The sequence below is a fragment of the Chiloscyllium plagiosum genome, chromosome 9 (genome assembly GCF_004010195.1).
Source record: "Chiloscyllium plagiosum isolate BGI_BamShark_2017 chromosome 9, ASM401019v2, whole genome shotgun sequence".
Taxonomy (NCBI): domain Eukaryota; kingdom Metazoa; phylum Chordata; class Chondrichthyes; order Orectolobiformes; family Hemiscylliidae; genus Chiloscyllium; species Chiloscyllium plagiosum.
In genome coordinates this window covers 83,996,540-84,018,665 of record NC_057718.1, presented here as the reverse complement: position 1 = coordinate 84,018,665, position 22,126 = coordinate 83,996,540, and the positions used below count along the sequence as shown (strand labels likewise).

The 22,126-nt window shown below is 40.1% G+C and overlaps 1 protein-coding gene across 5 annotated transcripts in view; it reads right to left on the bottom strand.

Annotated features, from left to right (window-relative positions):
• Positions 1–22,126, bottom strand: part of LOC122553001 (son of sevenless homolog 1) — a 299,123-nt gene that overhangs the window by 36,119 nt on the left and 240,878 nt on the right. For all 5 annotated transcript variants that reach the window (XM_043696383.1, XM_043696384.1, XM_043696382.1 and 2 more), the window contains 4 exons: positions 8,086–8,167; positions 4,597–4,719; positions 1,215–1,318; positions 876–1,098 (listed from right to left, as the gene is read on the bottom strand). In XM_043696383.1, coding sequence (XP_043552318.1) covers positions 876–1,098; positions 1,215–1,318; positions 4,597–4,719; positions 8,086–8,167 — 532 coding nt within the window. The remainder of the gene's footprint in view (positions 1–875; positions 1,099–1,214; positions 1,319–4,596; positions 4,720–8,085; positions 8,168–22,126) is intronic.

Sequence of the window (22,126 nt, the reverse complement as noted above, 5' to 3'; positions counted from 1 at the left end):
TGAACCTGGGCCTCTTGGTTCAGAAGTAGGGACACTACCACGGTGTCACAAGAGGGTTGTATAGTTTTCAGAGATCATTACATCATTCAAACTATATCAGTTAATTTTCTTTGATAAATCTTCCAATAGCATTTTCACTATTTCAATATATTGGCACAATGATCAATTTCTTGCCCAGCTATAAGTTGGTTGAAAGTTTAATGATCCAAAGCTAAAACAGTCACTGGGGCGGCATGATGGCTCAGTGGTTAGCACTGCTGCCTCGCATTGCCAGGCTCCTGGGTTAAATTCTAGCCTCAGGTGACTGTCTGTGTGAAGGTTACACGTTCTCCCCTGTCTGTATTGGTTTCCTCCAGGTGCTCCTGTTTCCCTCCACAGTCCAGAGATGTGTAGGTTAGTGGATTGGCAATGCTAAATTGTCCACAGTGTCCAGGGATATGTAGATTGGTGGATTAGCCATGGGAAATGCAGGGTTACAAGGATAGGATTGGGAGGAGTGGAGTCTGGGGGAGATGCTGTTCGGAGAGTTGGGCCAAATAGCCTTTTTCCACACTGTAGGGGATTCAATGAAATTAAATATCATGGGGAAACAATACAATATCACCATTCTCAACTCTTAAAATCACATTTGGTCAAAAATATAACAAATCAATTTTAAGCATTGCAAACTGAAAATTCTTGCAAAATGGCTTGTACTGTATGTTAAAATGTGACAGACATTATATCTTAATTGCATATATAATCACTGATAATTTTGAAGTTTCAATCATACAGCTGTACTCATGAAAAAAATGACAATGTCCCACATCTTATATACAAAAGCTTTTCATTGATAATAGGGACATTGATGTTTAACAGCACCAGAAAAACCATACCTGTAAAGATCAGATTCTAATAAAGTTAGCTGCCGTGCAATTTCTATTGGATGCAAAGTTAGCAGGTCAAATGCTTCAACTTGACCAATTCTACTTATGTGCCATTCTATGGAAGGGGGCAAACTTTCAAACGTGATAGCATGTGACGGTCCATTTGCTTGTGCCTGTTTTTTCCTTAGGATGATTTTACTGATAGATTCAACCCATTTCTTCATGGCTTTACCTGTATCACAAAACAGCAGAGGTCACTGAGATCACACTCTATTAATAAAATACCACAGTTTTTGTAGTTATTGCATATTTCTAAAGGCAGATTTTCTATAATTTAAGGCTCCTCACCTCGAACTGTCCCAATGAATTCTTCAAGTTGATATAATAATTCTGCATCTCTTTCAAAGTCATAGAAATGATGTTCCACCCAGTGTCGACATACATTCAGAACTCTTTGAGAAAACAATTTAAAAAATGTAAAATCTATATTGGGAATTTTAACCAGTTTTCACATTAATACCATTTAATGCTCAATAGGCATGAACAAGCTTATCCTGAATTATATTTTGCTGAATAAGAACTTGCTAAAATCCATACAAAATACTGAATTTCATTCAGCAGGATAAAATATTCACACCATCTTTGAGCCTTTGACTTTCAATACTTTCTAAACATTTATGTATCATAACACTGAATTAAAAGGTTGTCAAGTCACAATCCATAATAAATACAATGTAAAAATTACAGTGCAAGATTAAGAGTAATGTATTTCCAAATGTTATCTCCTTCAGTTCGTTGTGTTCTGGTTATTCAGGCTGACAATGAAGATCCGAAGGCATAATATGAAGTAAAGTGTGCTCATGGTATGTAACCTTTCTGTCTCAACAAATGCAAAACTTATCATATGTCCATTTTAAAGTTTGAATATTTGCTTTAATTATTTTCAACTGCATTGTTAACTTGACTATAAGTCTCAACAACTACTTATGTTTCGTTAATGGAATTATTTTATTTTGTGCTTAGTTTCCCTTGAGTTTCTCATTTTGCTATTTAGATTTCACCTCATGGTGTACTTTTTAGTTATGGAAAGTACAAGCTTTCTGTGTCTGTAAGTATATATTCAAAGTAAGTTCTGTTTTTCTTCTATATTACTGATAGTCTGCTCCAAGCTACCTTCTGCAATCTCTTTTATCAATACTCCACCTCACCTACCCCTTCAAGTGAATTTCAGAATCACCATTAAGATATTTGTTGATCAGTGCAAACAGTAGTAATGAATTAAGTTGTCTGACTTATGTTGGTCATATTATCTGAGCTGTTGGTCTGCAAGTTCACATAAATACAGCATTATACAATATTACCTATAGATGACCACTGGTAATTTAAAAATTGGAAGAATTTAAGATAGTCATTATGTACATTACAATTTGAAGTATATGATCATGCATGACAAAAGTATTAATCTTGCACCACAAAACTGAAATTGAACAGTTTGACATGCGTATGATTCGTAGATGTGGCATTAGTTCCAATTCAGAGGATTCAGCAATCATAAGAACATAAGAACTAGGAGCAGGAGTAGCCAACCACCTGGCCCTTTGAGACTGCTCCGCCATTCAATAAGATCATGGCTGATCAGCGCCACTTACCCAACCTCTCACCATAACCCTTAATTCCTTTACCGTTAAAAAAAATCTATCTTAGCTTGAAAATCATGAACTGAGAAAGCGTCAACCACTTCACTGGGCAGGGAATTCCATGGATTCAAAACACTATGGGTGAACAAGTTCCTTCTCAATTCAGTCCTAAACCTGTTCCCCTTAATTTTAAGGCTATATCCTCTTATCCTAGTTTCACCCACCAGTGGAAACATGCTCTCTACTTGCAGCTTATCTATTTCCTTCATAATTTTAATGTTTCTATACAACTCCCTCTCATTTTTCGAAATTCCAATGAATGTAATCCCAGTCTACTCAGTCTCTCTTCATAAGCCAAACCCTTTAACTCCAAAATCAACTAAGTGAACCTCCTCTGCACCTGTTCTAGTGCCAGTTCATCTTTTCTCAAGTAAGACGACACAATACTCCAGGTGTGGCCTCACCAGCACCCAGAGCAGCTGCAATATAATCTCTCTGCTTTTAAACTCAACCTGTTTGGCAATGAAGTACAAAATTCAATTTACCATTTTAATTACCTGTTGCACCTGTAGCCCAACCTTCTGTGATTCATGCACAAAGACACCCAGGTCCCTCTGCACAGCAGCGTGCTGCAATTTCTTACCATTAAAGCAATAGTCCTTTTTACTGTTATTCCTACTGAAATGGATGACTTCACATTTATTAACATTGTATTCCATCTGCCAGACCTTTGCCCATTCACTTAAACTATCCATGTCCCGTTGCAAAGTTTCACAGTCCTTTGTACACTTTGCTCTAGATATGCTTTGATGAACTAGCAGAATCAGAGTGGTTTGGCACCCAGTTTTCTTTAAAACACAATCAGATTAATGAGAGATTTTGTACAAAATTGCAATATCACAAAGACATTACATATTTCTCTATGAAAGGTTTTTCTTAAAGATTCAGTTGAATCACTAATCCCCATGATTTTTATCACAGGATTACACTTTTGTTTTCTTATGGCTTGAGCATCTAGATAGCTGATTGCTGTGATAATTCCATGGTCAATCAAAATAAAACTGGTTCATTTCTATGCAATGAAGAGCGATGCATGAATAAGTTGTACTGATCATGAGGTTAAATCACATAATTGCACAGTCTCAAATTTAATGGCCCACAATCTTAATTGTAATATTTGAATTCTGAAGTTACAGTTTTGAAGGAAATTAAAGCTCCAGGTCTCCAGCCTGCTCGTGAATGATAAAGCATGCAACATCAATCTCAATGGGCTCCACCTTTTGAAAGCCAATGCAAAATCTGACTAAGTGGACACGGGTGATTTTACTAGGTAAAGTAACATAGATGGAGAAGTCTGGAGACCAACTTCAGTTTTAGTGAAACAAAACCACTTCCACCTTTATGCATATAAAGTAATGCTCTGCTAATAATTCATTGCCTCTCAAATGAAAACATTGCTCAGAAATACAATCTGCTAGGAAGAAAGAAATAATTCCTCAGTAAGCCTAACATGGCATCTCAAAATGCAAAACAACATATGATTCCAAATTAGATTGTTATTGTCAATAAGAAACTGAAGGCCTCAGAACAGAGATCATTTATGAAGTAGGTATGCTAGTGTTACAATGGTAACTGCATTACAACTTTATGAATAGCAGACTTTATTAATACGACTGAAAGCATGCAAGTGTTAATTCCTTCCCTGAATGTGCAAAATGAAGCAGTGACAATTGTGGTCACAAGTCAATGTCCAAGGTAAACTAAATAACGTTAAGGTTGAGTGAGAAGAAGTTTCACCACAGGATCCAGATTGTTTAGGAAACAGAACACTGGATAGAAGTCTGTTTGTTTCCTCACTTGCTGTTCGATCTCTAGAATCAGAATGGTGCAGACGAGTTGCAAGGCTTGGTTGCCAAACAATCAATCAGTTTCAGGGCTCCCTCAGTCAGATTTTTACCAACTGCAGAAGATGATATTACTTATTTGTCAGATATTAAACTGATTTAGCATCTTGTTGAAATAGATCATTTCATAAGTACTGAAAATCTTACAGCATCTCAATTTTACATACAGTGTCATGAAGTACTACTTACCGAAGTTGCACAGGTTGAACATATTCTTTCCTAAAACGTTTCAATTCTGCACTGAGAGGCTGATCACCATGCTCCATTGCTTTCCGATCAGCTTCTGTAGGCTCCGGCTCTGGAATCTCAAATCTAACATCAAATTCAATATAAAAATATAAAATCATATTATGTACAGAGTCATAATGTGCATGTGTTATAAGTTATAACTTTAATTCATTCGGCCAAATAAGTATTGCGTCATTGAACCTGCATTTTGCTCAGGTAATAAATGCAGCAGAACAAGTGGGCGGCACGGTGGCACAGTGGTTAGCACTGCTGCCTCACAGCGCCAGAAACCCGGGTTCAATTCCCGCCTCTGGCGACTCTGTGTGGAGTTTGCACATTCTCCCCGTGTCTGCGTGGGTTTCCTCCGGGTGCTCCAGTTTCCTCCCACAATCTAAAAATGTGCAGGTTAGGTGAATTGGCCTGGCTAAATTGCCCGTAGTGTTAGGTGAAGAAGTAAATGTAGGGGAATGGGTCTGAGTGGGTTGCGCTTCGGCGGGTCGGTGTGGACTTGTTGGGCCGAAGGGCCTGTTTCCACACTGTAAGTAATCTAATCTAATCTAATCTAATCTAATCTAAAGTTTAATTCAAACATAATTAAATTTGGCTTGAAATCAGAATGCACATACTGACAGAATTAACTGACTTAGAACAGCATCATACAGCATGGAAACAGACCCTTCGGTCCAACTCATCCACACTGCCCATGCAACCCAATCTGACCTGGGCTCATTTGCCATCATTTGGCCCATATCCCTCTAAACGTGAGTGAATATTATGTCATGACTGTCTTCACATTCATTATCTTTCTTTTCCTTCATTAATTATTTGCTTCTGTATTTCACTTTGTGAATCAAATCAGACAACCCAACAGTTCTATGCCACTGTTCATAGCTCACCCTTTAAGCACAACTTTGGTAGCAAACACCACACGTCCAACTAAACTCAAAATGATTTTCTGTTCAATCACAAGGTATTGAAAAAGTTTATCCAAGTTCAAGACACCATAATAATTCATCACCCAATTACCTTAAAGCCACAAAAGTCAGGCACGGAAAATGCTAAATTAACAGAAAACACATAAATAACTCACAACTTTCAAAATCTTTGTTTAAACCAATCAAATTTCTACGATCCACACAATTCAAAAGCAACAGCCTCAAACTCTGACCTTTCCTTATAAAAGGCACCACATTTATATTACTCCATTCCAGAATCTAACTCAAATCAAGCTCATTGCTGACAAACTATGCTCTACTCAACGTTCTGGTTCAGTCATGCTCCTGACTACTCCTCATTGTTACGCTTTCAGTGTAGGCTGATTGGTATTTTGCAAGAGATGGCTGAAGGGTAAAGATCAAAGTTTATATCAACCATTCTGCGAGGAGAAAGTGAGGGCTGCAGATGCTGGAGATCAGAGCTGAAAATGTGTTGCTGGAAAAGCGCAGCAGGTCAGGCAGCATCCAAGGAACAGGAGAATCGACGATTCGGGCACAAGCCCTTCCTGAAGAAGGGCTTATGCCTGAAACGTCGATTCTCCTGTTCCTTGAATGCTGCCTGACCTGCTGCGCTTTTCCAGCAACACATTTTCAGCATCAACCATTCTGCGCCTATTTGAAGACAACATGAAACTAAATGGCAATTAAGTAACAAATACAAATGAAAAAAGGACAATAAAAAAAACATCAGGGTGAATTTTCTGAGTACACTGCCACTTTATATCTCTTTTTAAATAAAAGGCGACAGCTGCATTTCTGATAGGAGAAATCCGTGCAGGACTTTTTCATAAACATAGCACCATACTTCTATTCTGCCAGTGCTTTTGTAGTGAGAATTGCTGGGGGAGGCAAACCACATCCTCTTTTGAAAGCAGTCAGCTGCTGAATTCTGGAACTTCCAAGGTCCAGAATCTCAGACAGCCAGTTTGACAGCTGCTGTCAAAAGATAAGTGCGTAAATTAAGTTTGAGGGATAGGGTGCAGTGAGGGTAAGGTGTCAGATAGGTAGGGAGGTAGAGTGCCAACAACTAAGGTGCCAACTGGTGGTAGGCAGGGTGCTGGGGTGCAATGTGATAAGGGAGTTATGTAACTGATCAGTGTTTACAGTAGGTCAGGGTGAGTGGGAGCCAGGTCTGGTGGTGGGGTCAGGGTGGAGGCAGATTGGATGCGGAGTGGTGAAAGGGGGCGTGAGTCTTAAGCGGGGAAGTGGAAACAAATTTGCAGGGGTTTCAGGTGGAGTTCAGTCTAGAGCTCAGTCTGGAGCTGTGAGGGGCAATGGCCTGATGCAGACAAGTACTGGAGGTGGGGTAAGTGGATCTGGAAAGGGTGAAGGAAGTTTGGTCAGGTCTGGAGTGAGTGAAGGGAGGTTAATTCCTGGGATGGGAATGGTTGGTGGGAGTCAGGGCTAGAGAGTGGATAAAGGTGGGGGTGTAGTCCTAAGTATGCGAAATGGGGGTCAAAGCAGGTGTAGGGAGTTGGGGGGCACAGCCAGTGAAAGGTGGTCAGGTCCTAGGGAATGGGACAGTTTCTGGGGTCTGTAAGTATACTGGGGGAGGAGTATATTTGGATGCAAGAGTTAAGTATGGGGTCATTTGAATTGTTACTCAGGAGTCAGACTATAGATTTAGTACTCTTACGACTTCTAAATAACTACAGTATTTTCTTAATTTAATGAGAAGCCTCAGAATTTTGTGATTTAAATGGAGACTTGTGGAGAGTTCGAGGCACTGAGGAATTGCCCAGTGGAATCTTGCGGGATTTCCTGGGCAATTTTTTCAGTCTGCTACCATGGGGATTATGCAAGGTTCCCATTCTTGCTGGAACAACAACTGTACCAACACAAAATTCAGGCCAACAGGAGAAAAGGACAAAAATAAAGGACAAGAATGGAGATTATAAGAGTCAGAGAAGAAATCTGGCAGTCCCAGAACCCTAAGTGGTTGTTCATATGAGAACTTGAAGACAGGCCATGAATCACAATGGAAGAGATGTCTCCCTACTACTGAAATGTTTGCAATCCAGAAAGTACAAAGGAGGCGAGATGCAGCACAAAGTGGGACCAGTTTAATTTGTAGGATAAAGCACGCCCACAAATATTTCCACACCTGTACAAATAAATAAAGCATTTTAGAGACAACTGCAAAACTTCAATGAAAACTGCTATCAATTCAATGCAGAAAACAAATATTCTACAAACTGAAATATCAGTAAACAAAGAAGTTTTTCCTCCAAGCATATTAGTGGTTAGTTTTCTTCAGTAACATATGTGTTTACTTTAAAGCTTTCAAATATTGCCCTTGTGCAATTGTACTGTTGAGTTAGTAAAATTATTGAATTCAGTTAAGCATTTGCCCTTGCGTATCTATTACAATTACAGAGGATAATTTTATGAATTAATAACAAATGTAAAATTTTCAAAGAACAACTATCTAATAAAAACTATCACAATAACATACCTTTCAATTAAGAGGCCTAGCAACTCCCGAGGTTTGCAGAAGGACCGATACGTTGTGAGGAATGTCCTAACAAAGTTTGGGTCTGGAGAAACACAAAGTATTTTGAGCATGATTTGCTTAAAATGATACCCGTAAAATAAAAGCTTTCTTTTCCTGAAAATAAAAAGATGCATTAATTTATGATACTGAAAGGATCATTTCCAAATATTTTTGTTTATTAGCTCCATTACATGATGCCTCAAAAAATTCATTGTTTTAAAAAAGAAAAAAATTGATGAGTTGCCATATTTGCATATATGAAATAGGTGTTCTGATGATGTCATATTGGATCGAAACATTGACTGTTTCTCTCTCCAGAGATTATGCCAGACATACAGTAGAGTTTCTCCAGCATTTATTATGTTTACAGAGGAAGCTAGATTATTTGAATACCAATTACCAGTGTTCACGTCTTTTGTTTACAGTGATTAAACAGGCACCGTCTCCAAATGACTGACAGCCCTCTCTCTCTCTCTCCCCACACTTTCCCTGGAATTCTACACAGGGGTGTACCCTCAACCCCCCTTCACCACATAATCCCGCTAACATTGACCTGTACAGGACAAAGATGGAACCTGTCAAAAAATTGCAGTAAAAGTTGTGTGTGTGGCTGTGTGTGTGCGCGAGTGTGTTCGTGTGTGCTATTTGGAGACGTACCCCACAAAGGCAACTGCTGCAGCAGCAGCAGCAGTCTTGTTGGTGTACAATCCAGCTGTCCCGGAGGGGGTGGTGGTGGTGTTGGTGGCGTGGGGGGAGCAGTTTTGGGGCAGGGGAAGTCGGATGGCTTTGGGGGTGGGGGAGGGTGGTGGTGGGGCCTCGCGGGCTGCGTGCTTCTGCAGTCTCCTGAACGGGGAGCAGACTTTAAAAACTCCAAGCCCCAGAGGAATGGCATTTAATTGATTAACCGAATAATCGATTATCCAAACGAAATAGTGCCTGCCCATCACGTTCAGATAATCGAGATTCCCCTGTATATTACATGAAGTATATCTGCCCTTATCTTTGAAGTATATTTTTTCTCATCACACTTAAGTGCCTGCGATACACCTTGGATGTGACATCAACCTGAACAGATTACTTGATTTCTTGTGTGCAAGTGACCTATAAATTTTGCTGACAGTGTTCATTTCATAAATTTTGCAGGTGGAGACGCGAGGTGAGAAAGGGAGCATAGATTTAACCACACATCCCACATCTCTTCTATGGAGTATAAGCTACAAGGAAGTATCTAATTGTTAAGTGACTGTCAAATAATTAAGCAAAAGTTGCAGGTGTAACGAAAATTAAAACAGATAGATGACATGCTAGAATAAAACTGATTCATTTGTGAAACTATCTTCAGGTTGAGAATACGAGTATAAAATTCCTTTCTTTTGATGTGCTCAGTCAACAAAACCATCTCTGGATTTTTGATAAACATTTATCTTTGTTGTGGAGGTGCCAGTGTTGGACTGCGGTAGACAAAGTTAAAAATCACAACATCAGGTTATAGTCCAACAGGTTTATTTGGAAGTACAAGCATTCAGAACACTGCTCCTTTGTCAGGTAGCTACGCTGAATGCTTGTATTTCCAAATAAACCTGTTGGACTATAACCTGGTGTTGTGTGATTTTAAAATTTGTTCTTGTGACAGCTTATCTGATTACAAGACAAGTCCTTTCTTTTGTTTTAGTTCTCCCAAGGTATTCCAAATCCAAAGTGTACCAGCAAACAGTTTGAGCAAATGTTATTTTCATGTTCCAGGTTTTTACTTTGCCAGGGTATTTCTATCTGTCTACCACTGCAGAATATATTTCAACCAATAAAGAATCGATCAATCACTAAACCTGTCTTCTCTGAACAGACCATATGATTCACCAAGCAACATATTTCACTGTCATCCAGTACCCGATAGCTGACCAGGTAAATCATTCAAATAATTGTTGCTATTTTCGCTAAATGTATTCAGTATTTTCTAAAGTAAAAAACATCACATTTACGAAACACATGTAGCGTTATTGCTCTAGTTGCTCACAGATGCATATCCAAGTGACAGTGAGAAACGCTGTGCATTATTTCTCCAACATGAGCTTATTATGCACTTTGTCACCTCTTCCTTTTTAGTTTCTGTGTCAATTCCTCAGAGGATGTCATTGCTGCTTACCTCCTACCTTTGAGATCTTGGGTTGCAGGCCTACCTAATTTCCTGCAGTAGGAATACAAAGTGGACGCCAGATTGGTAATGGAACGGAGCACTGGACACACAGTTTTGCTTACAACAATTTGAGCAGAGCAGCAACAAAATCTATGGAGCCACCTTAGTTCTGCAAATTTAAAAAAAGCTTTTGCACATTTTCAAAAAGAAAGTCGGTTCCATTTTTTAAACTCCTATTAATACTGATCACCAGTCTGTGAACATCGCAGTGCCAGAAACTCCCCAATGGTTAACTTGGATTTCCACATGCCAAATTGTGACATTTCACACAGTCTACATGCGGTAAATTTAAAATGCATTTGATATGGATCCAATCAAATGTTGAGATTAGTGCAGTTGCCCCTTGTTTCGCTAAACATTTAAAATAAGCTTACTGTAAGTAAGCTAGCAAGATCAAAAGACTGATTTTGCAGAGGATTCTCATGAAAGACACGGTGACTGAAAAAATTATAATATTTGCTGATTTTCTTATCATGATGTTCCAGTTATTTCCATGCAGCAATGGGCAATATTTAAGTCGTGCTTATTTGCCTGTCAGTACTATAAAATATGTTCTACTATAAAGATTGTGCAATCACGCTTCATGGCCCTACTCTATTTAAAACCTGGAATAAAGACTTTGCATATGGAACAAATATCAGTTCAAATCTCGAAAATCAATACAAAAATTGCAAGAATTCAATTCAATCCCATATTGAAACCCGATTTACCACTCTACTAAATCCTTCACCCTATTCAACTGTACAAGTAGTTTTGGTCATTTCAGTACATAATAAATATTTTGTTTGATCTATTAAAGTCAAAGAGTTATAAAGATGTGCAGCATGGAAACAGACCCTTCAGTCCAACTCATGCACGCCAACTAGATATCCTAAATTAATCTAGTCCCAGTTGCCAGCATTTCGTCCATATCCCTCTAAACCCTTCCTATTCATACACCCATATCTTTTAAATGTTGCAATTGCACGAGTCTCCACCACTTCCTCTGGCAGCTCATTCCACACATGCACCAGTCTCTCTGTGAAAATGTTGCCCCTTAGGTTAGGTCCCATTCAAGTTTTTCCCCTCTCACCCTAAACCTCTAGTTCTGGACTCTCCCACCTTAAGCAAAAGACCTTGTCTGTACCCCCTATCCATGCCTCTCATAATTTTACAAACCTCGAGAATGTCATCCTTCAGCCTCCAACGCTTGAAGGAAAACAGCCCCAGCCTATTCAGCCTCTCCCTATAGCTCAAACCCTCCAACCCGGGCAACATCTGTGTAAATCTTTTCTGAACCCTTCCAAGTTTCACAACATCCTTCCGATAGGAGGGAGGCCAGAATTGCATGCAATATTCCAAAAGTGGCCTAACCAACATCCTGTACAGTCACAACATGACCTCCCAACTCCTATACTCAATGCTCTAACCAATGAAGGAAATCATACCAAATCCCTTCTTCACTATCTGAATTACCTCCACTTTCAAGAAACAATGAACCTGCACTCCAAGGTCTTTGTTCAGCCACACTCCCCGGGACCTGACCATTAAATGTATAAGTTCTGCTCTGTTTTACCTTTCCAAAATGCAGCACCTCACATTTATCTAAACTAAACTCCACCTGCCACTCCTTGGCGCATTTGCTCATCTCATCAGGATCCCGCTATACTCGGAGGTAACTTTCTTTGCTGTCCAGTACTTTTCCAAATTTGGTGTCATCTACAAACTATCCTATTATTCTCCCCACTGCCCCCTTCCCCCACCCCTAGTCTTAGTAAAACGCTCAGAGACACAGTATGGTTTTACCTCCTTCATCTTTATTCCTGGCCCTGGAGGGAGAGAGAATTGATCATTCACATGCACATGAGTTCACGGTCGTCTCTGGAACAGCAGTTTCTCAATGAACTTTACAGTCATTTTATAGGGAGGACCATCCAGATAAGGCAACATACATATTAATTGGGCGACCATTACAATGAATGAGTATCAATAGCAGAGACCAAGCCTTTACTGTTATACAATGAATGTTCTTAACCTTGTTAACTGGATTCACACAATGGATAATTTTCCCTTTCTTAGCTGACCTTACATACTTCTGAACACTTCCAATATTGTTAATTGGCTGTATATAATAACCACGTTTCCACCTTGTTAACACATTACCCTTGCCTCCAGCACCACATTGTTAACTGTAAGTTCTTATCTGATTTGTGTCATGCTCATCTGAACCTCTTGTTTCACAAAACTCATAACTTAACTCTTTCCCTGCTTGCTTGTACCCTATTCACATTCTCATTCCCTCCTTTTATCAATACATGATAACCACTCACATGGTACTACCAGCTTTCATAAGACTCTAACAGCCTACATTTAAGCAGTTATTGACACACAGCATACAATAATTATAACTACAACAATTATTAGTCCGTTACAGTAATTAGAGTTTGAAGAATCCTCTCATGGAGGAAAAGTCACCAGTAAAGTTCCTAAAGTCCTTAGTGACCACTCCATCTCCTCCAAGCAGAGTGGAAACGATGTAGACCTCCAAAACCTCATTTAGTAAGGTCCAACCTGAAAACAAAACGCAGTCTGTTCTTGCATCACTCCTCGGAGAAAACTCATTTCTTAGATAAGGGCAGTTAAATGCTTCATAAAACTGGCGAGATTTCCGTCCTTGCAGAGATGCTTCAGATGGAGGATATCAGCGCATCTGAGCGTACAGTGCAGCAGTTACAACTGCAGGCTAGGTGAACCAGCATTCCTTGTTGCATCTGCTCCCGTTCTGCCGTTAAATGTAACAAAGCCAACTGGATGTTGTGATATTAGCTTGATCAGTGAATCTTCATATCCCTTAAATGATTGAAAGGCAAGGTAAAGCTCACGCAAAAAGGCCAGGGACAAAAAGCATACCGACCTCCTCTTCATTGTTGTTAGTTTATTCACTTTTTGTGCTCATGACTGGAGAGTTGATTGAATGTGTTGGATCAGGTTGTGAAGGGGTGGGCGGTGGTCCGAAGGCATGCTTTACCTGTGAATGGAGAAACTCTAGAGATGATGTTAGGTGCTGAAGGTATCTTTGCATTTCCTGTCTCATTCCTTTCTTGCCAAGGTGGATATCAGTATGAAGACTGTCACAAATTTAACTACACTAAATTGTGTCTGCCTATTTCAATATTATTTGAATTCTTGAAATCTGTTACTCTGTTCACTATTTATGACATTATCAAGTTTTATACAATCCATAAACTTCTAAATTGTACTGCCTAAACAATTCAGTCAATTACAACAACAATCAATAGTCCTAAAATCAAATCCTCGATTGCCTCCTTTCAGGTTATTCAAAAATTATTTGCCTTTTACAAATTGATACTTGGCTAATATGAAAGGTGTCTGGAAAAGTATTTCAAAAGTCTGGAACAGCAAGAAAACAACAAAATGTTTCCTGTGCTTTAGCAATTGAAGAGGCAGTTTCAGTTCAGATTTAAATCTCAAATTTTCGTGGGAAACAAATGCTGAATATTTTAAAATATGGTCTCCAAATGAAACTTCCCAAATAAAACATTGAAATTACAGTGGCAACTTTGGTAGAAATCAACATTCTTTGAATTTGCAATATGAAGGGGGGCAATAAAGTCTTAACAATAATGAACAGAATTATGCAGCTCAGCCTCAAGTTCTAATATTCTTTAGAAAATCTTAAAACATCAAACTAAGAATGCACTCTTTTTTTGTGAACACTCCGCATTAAAAATACAACAGCAAAGATATTATAATACAATACTCTCATTTGGCTACAGCATGATCACTTGACCCAACTGATTCTTTTAAAGAGGCATTGTAGAATTTCAAACAAATCAGGGGCTCAAGAAGCTCAATTAGTTTTAAGGTTACAAGTTTGATAATTTTAAAAAAGAAAATAATGTTGTACAATTTCAATGTAAAAACAAATTTGCCCCACTACATAGCCCACAAAACACACTGAATTGAGATCCTGATTCAAACAAGGCAAAACAGTTACTTGAAAGGATTTTCTGAACCAATATTTTAACAAATCAATTTTTTAAACATCAAACACTCTCAGCATGGCACAATTTGCACTGAAACTTGCCCCCTTGACCCAAGTATTAGTACAACTTTCATTTCAGCGTTTTCTTGTTTTTTCTTTGCATCTTCTCACTGAAATTACACTTATAAAAAGACAAAGCCCTTGCAGCGGACTACATGGCGCCACACAATCCAAACCACTCTTTTTCACCAGAACGAAGACTCTCAGAGCTTCAAATTTCTCTGCTAGGGGACTTTAACCGGTTTCTCACTTGACTTGAACCCCACTTAAACACAGAGAACCCGAATCCCACTTAAACACAGAGAGCTCAAATCCCAATTAAACACAGAAAACTCAAATCCCAATAAAACACGGAAGGGTCAAATCCCAATTAAACACAGTAGGCTCAAAGCTCACATAAACACAGAAAGTTTGAACATCAGCACAGTGCGGAGGACTTAACTTTAAATCAACGCACTCAGTAGACTCGAATAGAGTACCGCGCAGAGGAGACAACCTCAATCACATCCCGCTCCCCACAATGCAGCGCAGAGGACTCGAAACTCTGCCTGCCAGCATGCTTGCGAAACTGTGTCTCGAGATTGAACTAATTACCATTGGAGGAATCCAGAGAATAGAGAGCGATCGAGCGAGAGGACCGTCTCTGGCACACAAGAATATCGAGAGGGACCAAGGTTTAAAATCTTACCTTGTGGGCCTGTCCGTCTCTAGATACCAATGTTCCGAGCAACCGCTGTCACTGTCCGATCGTAACTATCCGTTTGGATCCTGCTGACTACACCAATATTGTCGTCCCGCTCCCCCTTTCAGTCAAAGCAAAACGCTCAGAGACACAGTGTAGCTTTACCTCATTCATCTTTATTCCTGGCCCTGGAGGGAGCGAGAACGATCGCCCATGTGCACAGAGACATGAGTTCACAGTCTTCTCTAGATAGCAGTTTCTCAAAGAACTATATAGTCATTTTACAGGGAGGAACATTCAGATAAGCAACCTTAAAATTAACAAGCAGACACCAAGCCCTTTACTGTTATACAATGAATGTTCTTAACCTAGTTAACTGGATTCATACAATGGATACTTTCTACCTTGTTAGCTGACCTTGTATACTGAATGCTTCCAATATTGTTAAATGGCTCTACATAATGACTGCTTTTCCATCTTGTTAACCCATTACCCTTGCCACCAGCACGCCATTGTTAATTGTAAATTCTTATCTGATCTGAGTCATGCTCAGCTGAACCTCTTGTTTCACAAAACTCAGAACTTAACTCTTTCCCTGCCAGCTTATACACTCTACACAGTCTTAATACCTCCTATGTTCACATCCAAATCATTTACAAAAGTGATGAAAAGCTGTGGACCCAGCACTGATCCTTGTGGCACACCACTGGTCACAGGCCTCTCGTGTGAAATATAACCTCCACCACACCCTCTGTCTTCTACCTTTGAACCAGTTCTGTATCCAAATAGCTTGTTCTCCCTTTATACCATGTGATCAAACCTTGCTAACCAGTCTACCATGAGGAATCTTGTCAAATGCCTTACTAAAGTCCCTATCAACTTCGCCCACCATTATACCCTCATTAATCCTTTTAATTGCTTCTTCAAAATACTTAAATCAATTTCGCGAAACATGATTTCCCATGCACAAAGCCATGCTGACTATCCATAATCAGTCATTGCCTTTCCAAATAGATGTAAATCCTGTCGTTCAGGATTCCCTCCAACCTGCCCACCACCGATGTCAGGCTCTCCAGTCTACAATTATCTGGCTTTTCCTTACCACCTTTCTTAAATACTGGCACCACGTTGGCCAACCTCCAGTCTTCCAGCAGCTCACCTATGACTATCAATGATATAAATATCTCAGCAAGGAGCCCGGCAATCATTTCCCATAGTGTTTGAGGGTACACCTGAGAGGTCCTGGGGATTTATCCACCTAAATGCATCTTAAGACATCCAGCACCACCTCCTCTGTAATACGGACATTTTTCAAGATGTCACCATCTATTTCCCCACATTTCTCCTTACCCACCCAAGGTGAACTTCAACATTTTCCCCCTGAATTAATGCATTTTCATGGTTTTAGCATGTTACTTTGATGATGTTATTTTCATATATTACTAAAAGATGCACTATATTGGAACAATTACTTCAATCTTCTGTTAATAAAGAAGATAATGTGCGAATGTCACTGAGCTAAGAGTCGAGGCATCAGCGTGGTTCGTCTGCAGGTGCAACAAGCAATTAAGAAGGCAAATGGAATTTTGTCCTTCATTGTTAAAGGGATTCAGTTTAAAAGCAGGGAGGTTATGTTGCTAGTGAGGTCACACCTGGAGTACTGCGTGCAGTTTTGGCCTCCTTTCTTGAGAAATAACATACTGGCACTGGAGGGGGTGCAGAGGAGGCTTACTAGGTTGATTCAGGAGTTGAGGGGTTTGGCTTATGGGGAGACACCGAGTAGACTGGAATTACATTCATTGGAATTTAGAAGAATGAAGGGGGATCATATAGAAACAATTTTTTTTTTTGTTAGATTAGCCTAGATTCTCTACAGTGTGGAAACAGGCCCTTGGGCCCAACAAGGACACACCGCATATCCGAAGAGTAAGCCACCCCCTTCTGATTAATGCACCTAACACTATGGACAATTTAGCAAGGCCAATTCACTTGACCTGCACATCTTTGGATTGTGGGAGGATACTGGAGCACCCGGAGGAAACCTAAGCAGACACAGGGAGAATGTGCAAATTCCACACAGACAGTTGCCCGAGGCTAGAATCGAACCAGGGACCCTGGTGCTGTGAGGCAGCAGTGCTAACCACTAAGCCACCGTAGATAAGATTGAAGTAGAGAGGCTGTTTCCACTGGTGGGTGAAATTACGACACAAGGGCATATCCTCAAAATTAGGGAGAGTAGATTTAAGACTGAATTGAGAAGGAACTTCTTCTCTCAGAGGGTTGTGAATCCATGGAATTCCATGCCCAAAGTAGTTGAGGCTTCCTTATTGTTTTTTACGCCAAGATAACTTTTTGAACAGTAAAGGAATTAAAGGGCTATGGAGAGAGAGCAGGTAAGTGGAGCTGAGGCCATGAAACGATCAGCCTTGATCTCATTGAATGGCACAGATGAGCCAGATGACCTAATCCTGCTCCTAGTGCTTATGTTCTTATTCTATATCTTCCAAGTTCTCCACAGTAAACACTGATGAAAAATACTCATTTAGCATCTCCCCCATCTCCTGTGGTTCAACACATAGGCTGCCTTGCTAATCTTTGAAGGGCCTTATTCTCTCCCTTGTTACCCTTTTGTCCTTAACATATTTGTCGAATTCATTTGGATTCTCCTTAACTTCATTTGCCAAAGCTATTTCATGTCCGCTTTTTGCCCTCCTGATTTCCCTCTTAAGTATTCTCCTAATGCCTTTGTACCCCAAGGATTCAATTGATCTCTGCTGTCGAGACCTGACATAAGCTTCATTTTTTTGCTTGACCAAAACCTCAATTTCTCTCATCATCCAGCATTCCTTCTTCTGCATTAATTGTTTTGACAAAATCTGTTATACATATTTGCTACACTGCAAGACAATATATTTCTTCTAATCTTTAGCTCGTGATCATTTTCAAACCAGTCACTCTGTATTCATATGATATGTTTCAAATTGCTCTTTTCAAACTCAAATACCTCTTTGCAATCTAAATGATCAAATTTTTCTATGAAGGAGGACTTTGCTGCGCAGAAGCCTCTCTTTGTTTCTTTGTAGCCTGAATCTAGACTAATCTTGGATAGTCTTCTCCAAGCCCTTGCCACATGTTAAAGCCCTTTGAGATGAGAATGCCCAAAATTGCACTTGAAACAATAAATGTGGTTTCAGTTGTGTTCTTCACTCCAACTAGCAGTTTTGTTTGGTCTTACCAGAACCAATATTTTTGGAGAGAAATCCAGATCGGAGAAATGCTTCCTCTTATGGGTATGATATCCACTAATGATCTGATTTGTTTGGGATGAGTGCAAGCACGTGTGCATAAGAGCAAGAATGCGAGATAGCACATGAGAGTGTGCGTGAGAGCGAGTGTGCACATGACAGAGTGAGAGCATGCACGAGAGTGTGCATGAGCATGCTTGTGAGAGTGTGTGCATGAATTATTTACTTTGGAGCTAATGAATTTCTGAACTTGACTGACACAAACAAAAGCCTCAACTGTCTTGTCAAGGTAGATTTCAACAAAATGTTGTCACTTACGGGTCAGTCCAGATCTAGGGTACAATGCTTTAAAATTAGGAATCGCCCTTTTAGGGCAGAAGGAAACAGAGGGTTGTGCGACTTTGGAATTTTGTGCTTCAAGTGGTGATGGAGGTAGGATCATTGAATTTTTTTAAAACAAGAGATGGATAGATAGAGAAATCAAGGGCTGTCAGGGTTAGATGGGAATTTAGAACAGATCAGCCTTGATCCTTTTGAATGGAGGAGTCAGCTCAAGAGATTGAATCGTCAACTTCTACTCTTATTTTGTATTTGTAGGAAACAGGAAAAAAGTGGACATTGAAACATACCAAATGGACATCATGTCATGGAAGAAACCTCTTAACAAATCTTGTGTGGGCATGAAAGGGATTGAGGATACCACAGGAAGATAGAACTCATGATTTTGTTGAATAACATGGCTGGCTTAATTGGCCAAATGGCCTAGTCTGGCATCTATTTTTCTCATGTTGATGTAAGTGCAAGTCTTGGGCAATCAGCAGTTGAACAATCTCAATCTTACTGGCCTTCTGAGACCTTTCACTCACTCAAATGATTGCAATGAAACACAATAAACCAGAAAGTGCATAAAGGATAAATCAAAACTATCAGTGAAATAGCACTAACTCATTCCAGATCAAAAAGAGAGAGAGAGACAGGAATTAAGTTTTGTGTTAGTAAATTAATTTGTTGCAATAAGGAAAAATTAGCAATAATAAATAACCCCACATACATTTTCATTCACACAACATACATTATTAGAAAACAGACATTAATAGTGTCGCGCAAATGACCATTTCAATAATTTGTAGTTCCGTAACATGCTTAATGTGATAACACAGCCAAAGTTATTAAACAGAATCTGATACTTAGTCATACAAAAAAGTATTAGGCCAACAGAGAAAAGGTTTGATTAGTGCAAGATGTTATGGCGTGTTTTTTTCCCCATTTATTGGCTGAGTATGTCATTGGCAAGGTTGGTGCAGTGCTCCAGCAAAGCTCAGCGCAAGCTGGAAGAACAGCACCTCATTGACCGCTTAGGGACCCGGCAGCCCTCTGGACTCAAGAGTTCAATAACTTTAGGGCTTGAGCTCTCACATCCTTACCCTAACCCCCACATACCTGGTCTTGTTATCAATAGTCTGCTATCACACATAACTCAGAGAAAGTGAGGACTGCAGATGCTGGAGATCAGATAGCAAAGTATGGCGCTGGAAGAACACAGCAGGTCAGGCAGCATCTGAGGAGCAGGAGAATCGACATTTTGGGCATAAGCCTTACATCAGAAATTCTTGATGAAGAGCTTATGCCCAAAACATCAATTCTCCTGCTCCTTGAATGCTGCCTGACCTGCTGGACTTTTCCAGCACCACACTTTTCAACGATTATAAATAACCCATTGTTAGCCACTAACAGTCCCCATTAATAGCTATTCAACTCTCATAGCCAGATCGTTAACCATTCCTTTATCCGTCCAACTATTCTTATCTTTCTTTGGGCTCCATCCCCACCTATCATTTAATCATTACCCTCTCCCTCCAGCCTGACTTCGGCATAAAAAAATTTTCCGAGGAAGGGTTACTTAACCCCAAAACATTAACTCTAATTTCTCCCCACAGATGGTGCTGCCAGATCTGCTGAGCTTTTCCAGCAATTTATATTTTTGTTTCAGCATTTATTGTGCATCCGATGCTTTGAGAACAATATTCCTGCTGAGCTATGCATGCATCCAGTCGCTCTGAGGGACCACGCATAGCGATTAGTATGTCGAGGTCATTCACAGACCTGACCTGGATTCCAGAAGTCATTGCCACACACAGACATTAGAGGTCTGTGCAGTAGTAAAACAAATTTGTGGGCGGCACGGTGGCACAGTGGTTAGCACTGCTGCCTCACAGCGCCAGAGACCCGGGTTCAATTCCCGCCTCAGGCGAATGACTGTGTGGAGTTTGCACGTTCTCCCCGTGTCTGCGTGGGTTTCCTCCGGGTGCTCCGGTTTCCTCCCACAAAAATGTGCAGGTCAGGTGAATTGGCCATGCTAAATTGCCCATAGTGTTAGGTAGGGGGTAAATGTAGGGGTATGGGTGGGTTGCGCTTCGGCGGGTCGGTGTGGACTTGTTGGGCCGAAGGGCCTGTTTCCACACTAAGTAATCTAATCTAATCTGTAAATTATCTAATCTAATAAATTAGTGGGAATGCGACTCTATGGTGGTGGTGGGCTCCCTTCTTATACAGTTGCAGTCCACATGGCGCAGGTACATCCATAGTGCAGTTTGGGATGGAGCTCCAGGATTTAGAAACTGCAACACTAAAGAAACTACAGTCTAGTTCCAGGTCAGGATAGTGATAATTATTTTCCTATGCATCTGTGGGGTCTTTGTTCTTTTTGATGATAGAGGATGTGGATCTTGTACATACAGAACATTCTACAGTATAGGATATACGGAGGCCACTACATGCAGGGGTGGAGAAAGAGAACACTGATGATGATCAATCAAATGGACTATCTTGTCCTCGATGGTGAGCTATTTCATGGAAATTGTTTGAACTGCTTTCATTTACATTTGAGGAAAAAGGATATGAGCTACTTGTCACAGAATTCTCAGATGTTAGTCTGCTTTTGTAGCCGCAGTATTTATATGGCTGGTCCAATTAATTTTTAAAATGTTAAAATAGGAGAGGGGCTTACTGAGGGACATCTCAGTTTATGGCTGAGGTGGGTGGTAACGTTCCTACTTCTGGGCCAGAGCTGTGTCATAACATGTCCATGTAGGTTGATTAAAAATATTTAGGGCTGAGGAACTTGTTCAATGGTGGAGGGATTCAAATTTGAGATACACTTGAGGCCAGGTCGAGAATTGGAGTAGAGCAGAGATGTGGGGATTTATCAGTCTGAGGAAATACAGAGATAGGGAGGGTTAAGGTCACTGAGGGATTTGAAAATAAGACAGCAATTTTCAAATTAAGGTACTGGTGAACTGGGAACCAAGTTAAGTCAATGAGCATGAGTGATGGATGAATGGAACAATGAAGTCAGAATACTGTTCTGTATGATCTTAAGTCCATGTCGAGTGGAAAACAGGAGGCCAGCCAGGACAGCACTGGAATAATTGAGAAGAAGCAAAGATATGCATGACAATTTGGGGAACAGAAACAAACATAGAATGTCATTGCAATGTACAGCATGAAAACAGACGCTTTGGTCCAACTCATCCATGCTGACCAGCTATCCTAAATTAATCTAGTCCCATTTGCCAGCATTTGGTCCATATCCCTCTAAACCCTTCCTATTCTTGTACCTATCCAAGTACCTTTTAAATTGTACCAGCCTTCAGCACTTCCTCTGGCAGCTCATTCCATACACGCACCATCCTCTGCGCCAAAATGTTGCCCTCTAGGACCCTTGTAAAATCTTTCTTCTCTCACCTTAAACCTCGTTTGGACTCCCCTACCCTGGAGAAAAGACCTTGGCTATTCACACTATCCATGCCCCTCAAGACTTCATAAAGTTTCAGCCT